This window comes from Asterias amurensis, chromosome 22, assembly GCF_032118995.1.
Source record: "Asterias amurensis chromosome 22, ASM3211899v1".
In the NCBI taxonomy this organism is placed as follows: Eukaryota; Metazoa; Echinodermata; class Asteroidea; order Forcipulatida; family Asteriidae; genus Asterias; species Asterias amurensis.
In genome coordinates, this window is record NC_092669.1 from 3323714 (window position 1) to 3331513 (window position 7800).

The window sequence follows — 7800 nt, forward strand, 5'->3', positions numbered from 1 at the left end:
CAATTGAGACGATTGAGGGCGCTGTTCAGTCTCGCATGTGCGCGCAAGTTGTTTTCTTTTTCCAAAGTGTGTTGGCAGTCTTCGTGTGTTCTGTGTTGTTGGCGCCGAATTTGTTACTGATTTTGGTGAGTATTTAAAGAATATGGATTCAGTTTTAACTTGCAATCAACTCTTCAGATATTGCTGACGTTTATTATCATTTTGGAAAGAATGAAAATGGGAATACAACAGTTTAATCATATGCAGTGTCACAGTCAGTGACAGTGAGTGTGTGATGTTCAGCGCACATGGGATGAATGGGATCACCAGATCACTGCAGCACTGGGGCCAATTTCATAGAGTTGCTTAACTTTTAAGCAAAAAAAATTGCTTAAGCACGAAACTAGCTCGCTTATTTTACACATGTTACTGTCCCAAATTTCATGCCATATACATTGCTTGTGACTGGTATTTTAGCTGATGTTCACTTAGCATAACAATTGAGTGGAGCCGGTAATCTGATTTTACTAAGCAAGGATTTTTTTGCTTAAGCAAAATTTTCTGCTTAAGCAGCTCTATGAAATTGGGCCCTGGTCGGACTCATTACTCACTGACTGCTAATGCTGTGCTGCCAGACACTGCAGTGCAGGAATTACGCAGAATTACTCATGCATACCATTCACATCATTATCAATGTTACAGGGGTCGAAATTGCCACTAGCCCGCTAGCCCGGGACTACCAGATTTACAGCCGGGCTACTCATTTTTCCAGTTTGATAGCCCGATGGGCTAGTGGAAAAATAATGCAAAAATCATCATCACAAACAATAAAGAACTATGTTATTGGTGTATTGTAAAGTTTGAGCCGTGACGCGAGACATAATGTGTCTTTCGGGCTACCAAATTCTAATCAGGGCTACTAAAAATTATTGGTCACTAGCCCTGCTGACTACCATGGAAATACACTTAATTTCGACCCCTGATGTTATATTATACAAAGTATAAGTTATCACCCTAAGCAAGTGAAATATGGAAATATACATGGATGTTATATAAACAGTATACTGTACCCCTCTGTAGGCCTAGTGTAGTGCTTCTGCGTCCCATACCACATGCATAATGAGGCTGAAGGACAAGTTGGATATGGGACGCAGACGCGCTATATTTGTTCGTATTCTACGAGCGCTCGTGTTATAATGAATTTATCTTCCAGTTTCGTGTGCAGTGCGCAAAGTAAAAAAAGAAGAAAAAGATACAGCACCCGCCAGTGCATGACTGATGAGTTTGGCTAGGGGACAACACCAGCGAACTATATACTTTGAAATCAGTTGACGTCCCTCTGAAAACCAAAGTCAAACCTGTTTTCAGACCAAAGTATAAACTTAAGTGGGCCCATTTATTATAAATGAGTGTACTTTGTTTTCAGAATGAGGAGTATGTCATGTAGCATGGCATCAGATCACGCACCGTCAGACGTTGAGGGCAGTCTAACCTCCTTCACAGCTCTCTCGTGGTGGTCAGATTCAGAACGTTACCATCGAGGCTCATCAACTGAGGAGTCACCGTGGTGGGAGTCGGACAGCGATGTCAACATACAATGGTGAGTGTTTCATGCAAGGACAGATCAATCAATCAATCAATCAATCTTGCACCGTATCTTGCACAGGGCGCAGGACGTTGTCTCCACGATTTTTCTTTCTCCACTCTTGCCCATCTTGCAATCTTCGATGTTCCAGGTAGAAGGTGCTGTTCATGATGATGACATTTTCCCACCTCTTCCAAGGCCTACCCCGTCTTTTTCAGTGACTGTTTCAAGTAGGATGTTGTTGGGAGTCTGTTGTTTTTCATTCTCACTATGTGGCCAAACCAGGAAAGTTGGATCTTGTGGATGCGTGAAGTGATCAACTCTGGTGGGTTACCACCAGCTGACGCTCTCCTCCACACCTCTTCATTTTGCACCTTGTCTTGCCAGGAGATGTTAAGGGTTTTGCGCAGACCAAATCAGCCAAATAATAATCAAACTTGTAATGCGCACATATCCACCCTGCTGGGTGTTCAAGACGCAGTTAAACAAACACAAAACTAAAGAAAAATCGAACACAACAAAATTAGTCCTTGAAAACCTGTGACATAAAAAGTTTTGAGAAGAGATTTGAATGTTGTGGTACAGAGACAAGATCTAAGATTAAGTGGTAGAGAGTTCCAGATGCATGGCGCAGCTGAGGAAAAAGACCTGTCACTCCAGGAGTGACAAGGCGTGTTAGATTTGAATATTGTCTGGTACAACATGTACAATGACATGCTTGATCACAAGTTACCACTTAAATTGCTATGTCACATGATTTGGGCATGCTTTTTTGTAGTTACGTAAGAGACGATGAACACCCATTCACAATTCTGAATGGATGTGTATGGCACAATGGTACCATGGTCTGCTCATCTGGAGGTTGTATACAAAGGCTTGCCCCGAACCAATGATATGTAAGCTGTGACTAAGTAAAAGACATTGTACTAAACATTATTCAAATCTAACTCGCAAATCGGTTATTGATAGGAGCTTCAACTGATGATGACGTGACCAACTGTCCAATTAAAATACCAAGTGTCAGTAGGAGGAGTTTTTTGTTATTTTTTTTCTTTCTTAAATCCACTTTTGGAAGCGACTCAAAACAAATAATATTAGCAGAAAAACATACTTGGTAATAAGCAACAGAGAGCTGTTCATGCCTATAAAGCATTGAGAGAAACAACTCCCTCTGAAGTAACTTAGTGGTTTTTTTTTTTTTTTTTTTATTATTTTCTTGCAACTTCGATGACCAAATGAGCCAACATTTTTTACAGATTTGTTATTTCATGCATCTGTTAGGAGACACCAAGTGAGAACACTGGTCTTTGGCAATTACCAAAGGTGTACATGTGCCTTTAACTTTGGTGTCTGTTCCCTTACAATTGATGGATACAAGGCCTCGTATGTACCTTTAGAGGCAACAAAGGTGATTGCCTCCATGCCCCCTGGTCATTACCGTGGTGACCTTGAAATGAGAGTAGAAATGTTCAACTTCCGTAGGGTGCCCTTAACATGTACCAAGGAGAAAATGCCTTGGTGCCCTTGCCCTTTCAAAAACGAAGCAAACAAATTGTAGCCCACACCTTGAAGTGGCCTTCAGGCCTTGTGTGTCTGGCGACTTGCATAAAAAAAAATAATAATACAGGCCTGGGATACCTCTGCATTAAAGCCTTTGGACACTTTCGGTAAACATTATTGTCCATAGGCCCACACTAAGTGTATCACAACTTTCATATAAAATAACAAACCTGTGAAATTTTAGGCTCAATCGGTCATCAGAGTCGGGAGAAAATAACGGGAAAACCCACCCTTGTGTGTTTACTGTAATCCGTAACTCTCGATGTCGAGAACTGATAATTGTTTTAATGTTTTCTCAAAGGGTAAAGCATTTCATGGAATAATATTTCAAGAGAAGTCTTTTACATTACCTTCTGTAAACCCTGTAAGTTATTTGTAAATCTGTGAACTTTTATTTTGTTTTCTGTTCCCAAAGTGTATAATGGCTTTAAATATCATTTTCCGTTGTTTTCATTTTTCAATCAGGGAGGTAGGGCAAGAGAGTCCTATTCCTTCTGAAGTCTTCGTTGGAAATGTCAGCAGTCCCTCGTCAGTCACCCCAACATGGTGGTCGGAGCCGTCCTCAAGGCACCTCAGTACTTCTGGGACTGAGGTTGAAGTTAATCCACAAGGAAAGCGCCGCGTCAGGAAAGGAGGAAAACAAAGCGGCACAAATGACGAGGAGGTGAAATCCACGCCGAAGAACAATCGGAAGAGGTTACGGTGGGTTTGATAATTTTCTTAACTTCAGAGAGGATTCACAAAACATACACAATTTTGTTTTTATTGAAAGCGGAATTTAGATGAGGGAACATTGTACATGAGGTGCACTCTACCAACTGAGCTATCTGTAATCTTGGTCATGTCTCGTTGGGCCCACGTACCGCGGCTCCAGTGCCCCCTTTCGATGCTTGTTTTCATTGTTGGTTCTCATTGTGCGTTCTGCGCTCCCATCATCGTTTTAAAACGAGCTTTCGTTTTGGACGACGGATGATTCTGCACACTGATGATGATGACATCTTGCATTATCTGCGCATGCATCAGAGTTTAGGACGTTCGTAATTTTTTTTCAAGGACTAATTTGGTTGTTTTCCCTGTTTTTTGTTGTTTTTTTTTTTGTTGTTTTTTTTTTTTGGGGGGGGGTGTTTAACTGCGCCTTGAACACCCAGCAAGGTGGATTTGTGCGCATAAAAACAGAAGTCTTATCATTAATCTTAAATTTCTGATTTTCATTGTCTTCTCCTTTAAATCTTACAGGGAACAATCTAACGTCTTGGGCAATGATGAAAAGGAACCTCCAACAACCAGACTAAAACCCAACCCATCGTCTCCTCATGCCGACTTGGCAACTGTTGCCAACGACATCAAGAAAGGCATCGTCGAACCTCTGCAGATCTTCCTCCTCTTCTTCACAGTCGATGTCCTCAACAAAATCTGCGATCTGACCAACACCCATGCCTGGGAAGTTGTCCTCATCAATCCATCCTTCGCAGATGCCGACGGAGCGTGGGAGGACGTCACTGTAAAGGAGATGCGGATTTTCATCGCGATCGTCCAAATCATGAGACGTAATCCAGACGTTGGTTTCGGCTCGTTCTGGCGAGAAGAGAGAGTCGGCGAGCATTGGCCGAGGACGCTCATGAAACGCAGCCGCTTTTTTGCTATTGTTCAGCTGCTCACGGTAGCTGACCAACCAAACATTAAAAAGACATCTCGTATGCAAGACTCAAACTCACAAGAGGCAGAGAAAATCAGAGAGCCTAACTCGCAGTCGGGTACAGTCACTGAGAAGTCAGATTGTTATCTCTATTTCTTTGATCAAATCAAGACAGTGCTTAAAACATTTCAACAACAGTTTAATGTTCAGTTTGCAGAGAAAGTCATAGATAGAAAAGTGTCAACTGAACAGGTTGAAATTTTAAATTATATGAAGGTTGTCCGATCACCGTCTGACGAGACGAAAACACAATCGCCCACACAGACAGATTCAAAACTTGTTCCCGATCTTAAGTTGGATGTTCTTAAAAGATCTGAGGTGATGTTACAGGTAAATTCATCCAGACCAAGTAATGGGCTTGAGTCGGTAAATGGACAAGAAAGTAGCAAGGAAGATTCTAAGGAGCTTGTCAAACTTTCAAATAATATACCAGTAGTCATTGAAGAGAGACCTGTAGCTTGTGATAAAAGCCTCAGCAATCAGTCGGCTGACTTGAACGTTATAAGCCTGAACTGGCACGATGGAAATGGTAATGTAACTTTTGACCTTGGTTGCTCTGAACATAGTGACGTATTTTCAGGGGATGTTGCAGTTGAGGGCACTCCAGATCCTGGTTACTGGCAGAGAGTTTTTCTCCCTTGTCCAGAAGTGATCTATAATAAAGACGCTATAGCTGTTAAAGATGACGCCATTGTCGCTCAAAGTTGGGGTAAACCCTTCAATCCTCCCCTCGCCAAATCATTCTTTTACCACTATTTGAACTTGGTGCATTACTTCTCCACGTCTGAAGCTTTGCTGTGTCTGGTATCAGCGTGCTCTGTAGAAGCTGGAAAGCTTTTAAAGAAGGATTTGGAAGATCAAATAATCAACGGCCTCGTCAGTCTAGGGGATGTTGGTTTGTTGTCGCCGTCTGACTCGGACAGTGAGATGAGAGAGTCGGACGTCTCTCGCGACACTTCCTCCGATGAGGCTGGCGGAGAAAAAAGCGGTGATGAATCGGACGGCGATAACCAAAAACTCCACAAGTACGTCCAAGCAAGAAGTAGGATCGGCCAGAAGTGCGCCCTCTGTTGGTCTCTGCATCGTGAGGTGCGCAAGGTTCACACTCGTTGCGCACGATGCGGGAGACACTTTTGTCTGTCGAGGTTCCGGAACTGTATGGATGAGGCACATGACGATCTTCAGACAATGCAGCAGATCTTAGATGAAGAATCGAGTTGATGATGCTGTACAGGGGAGCAGGGCAGGCCTTGAATTATACGGAGGTCATGGTCGCTGTTGCCCTGGTTGTTGCCTTGGTGCCCCTTAAAAAGATTTACATGGTTTTCCAAGGGTGTTGCCCTATTTGTAAAAAGGAAATTGGCCTTGCCCTCTAAAAGATGAAATGAGTTGATGTTGCTGAAAAAAGGAGCGCAGCAGGCCTGGAGTTACACGTAGGCTATGGCCTCTGTTGCCCAGGTTTTGGCATTGGTGCCCCTTCAAAAGTTTTTAATGGATTTCCAAAGGAATTGTCCTTTGCAAAATGCAATTGGTCTTGCCCCCTAAAAGATGAAATTCCAAGCCTGGCAGAGATACATTTTTATAAAGCTGTAAATACACAACAAATTCCAAGCACAGAAATATCTTGCCGAGTAAAAGTTTACTTCTTTTTTGTCTGAATTTTTCCCCAGATGTTGGGAACTAAACATGGAATTATGAGCCCCCCCCCCCTCATTACTGCATGCACGCTCCTTACATGTATACAATACCGAGGAAAAGTAGCACCTATGCAGTAATTATGAACTTCCAATTACAGACCTATAGCACATAGACGATGAATTGTACATTATGGAAATTTCATTTTCACTGTAGAACTTGACCAATAAATAATTATAACTGTTTGTATGCAAATTTCTTTGTCAAGTTAAGCATTTTTGTATATAAGTGTAATGTACATGTTGTGAATAAAGTTTTGATATTTTAAATGGTAAACAATGTTGTTCGGTATTGATCATGTTGATAATTTTATTTAATATTTTAATCCTCTGGCAGTTCTGATAAGTGCTTCTCAAAAGCACTCATTAAAGGCAGCGGACACTATTGGTAATTGTCAAAGACTAGTCTACACAGTTGGTGTATCTCAAGATATGCATAAAAAAACAAACCTGTGAAAATTTGAGCTCAATCGGTCATCGAAGTTGCGAGATAATAATGAAAGTAAAAAACACCCTTGTCACACGAAATTGTGTGCGTTCAGATGGTTGATTTCGAGACCTCAAGTTCTAAACCTGAGGTCTTGAAATCAAATTCGTGGAAAATTACTTCTTTCTCAAAAACTATGGCACTTCAGAAGGAGTCGTTTCTCACAATGTTTTATACTAACAACCTCTCCCCATTACTCGTCACCAAGAAAGGGTTTATGCTAAAAATTATTTTGAGTAATTACCAATAGTGTCCACTGCCTTTAAGTCTACACTTCATTGTCTCATTGACCAATAGCACATTGCAAAGGGTCCACAAAGTGATGCAACTTGTTGTAATGTACCTTGCAGCCAACCAGGGCCAATTTCATAGAGCTGCTTAAGCAAAAAAAATTGCTTAAGCACGAAAATAGCTCGCTTATTATTTTTACACAAGTTACTGGCCAAAATTTCCTGCCATATACATTGCTTATGACTAGTATTAAGCTGTTGTTTACTTAGCATTACAATTGAGTGGAGTCTTGGCCGGTAATCTGATTTTACTAAGCAATGAATTTTTTGCTTAAGCAAAAATTTTTGCTTAAGCAGCTCTATGAAATTGGGCCCTGGTCAGAACACATCAAAGGTAACATCAGCAATGGTTTTTTTTTTTTATCTGTTACACTCCTTTTATGAAATTGTTGGTCATTTTTTTTTTTTTTTTTTGGGGGGGAAGCAAAAGAAACTTTGTTAAATCTTATTACGTCTATTTGCTGGTAGCAATATTTGCCCAATGTCGCAGAGTTGTTTGTGAGCACAAG

The 7800-nt window shown here is 41.2% G+C and overlaps 1 protein-coding gene across 1 annotated transcript; it reads left to right on the forward strand.

Annotated features, from left to right (window-relative positions):
* Positions 1-29: 29 nt before the first annotated feature.
* On the forward strand, positions 30-6663 carry LOC139953698 (uncharacterized). Its single transcript, XM_071953215.1, has 4 exons — positions 30-125; positions 1406-1579; positions 3590-3826; positions 4361-6663. Exons 2-4 carry the CDS (start codon positions 1407-1409, stop codon positions 6039-6041), a joined length of 2091 nt encoding a protein of 696 aa, XP_071809316.1. The 5' UTR covers positions 30-125; position 1406; the 3' UTR covers positions 6042-6663.
* Positions 6664-7800: the final 1137 nt, after the last annotated feature.

What these genes read in the sequence shown, in the direction of transcription:
- LOC139953698 (XM_071953215.1), top strand. Translation starts at nt 1,407, where the DNA reads ATGAGGAGTATGTCATGTAGCATGGCATCAGATCACGCACCGTCAGAC. An exon ending in AGCGATGTCAACATACAATG is followed by an intron (nt 1,580 to 3,589) that starts GTGAGTGTTTCA and finishes TTTTTCAATCAG; the next exon opens with GGAGGTAGGGCAAGAGAGTC. An exon ending in AACAATCGGAAGAGGTTACG is followed by an intron (nt 3,827 to 4,360) that starts GTGGGTTTGATA and finishes TAAATCTTACAG; the next exon opens with GGAACAATCTAACGTCTTGG.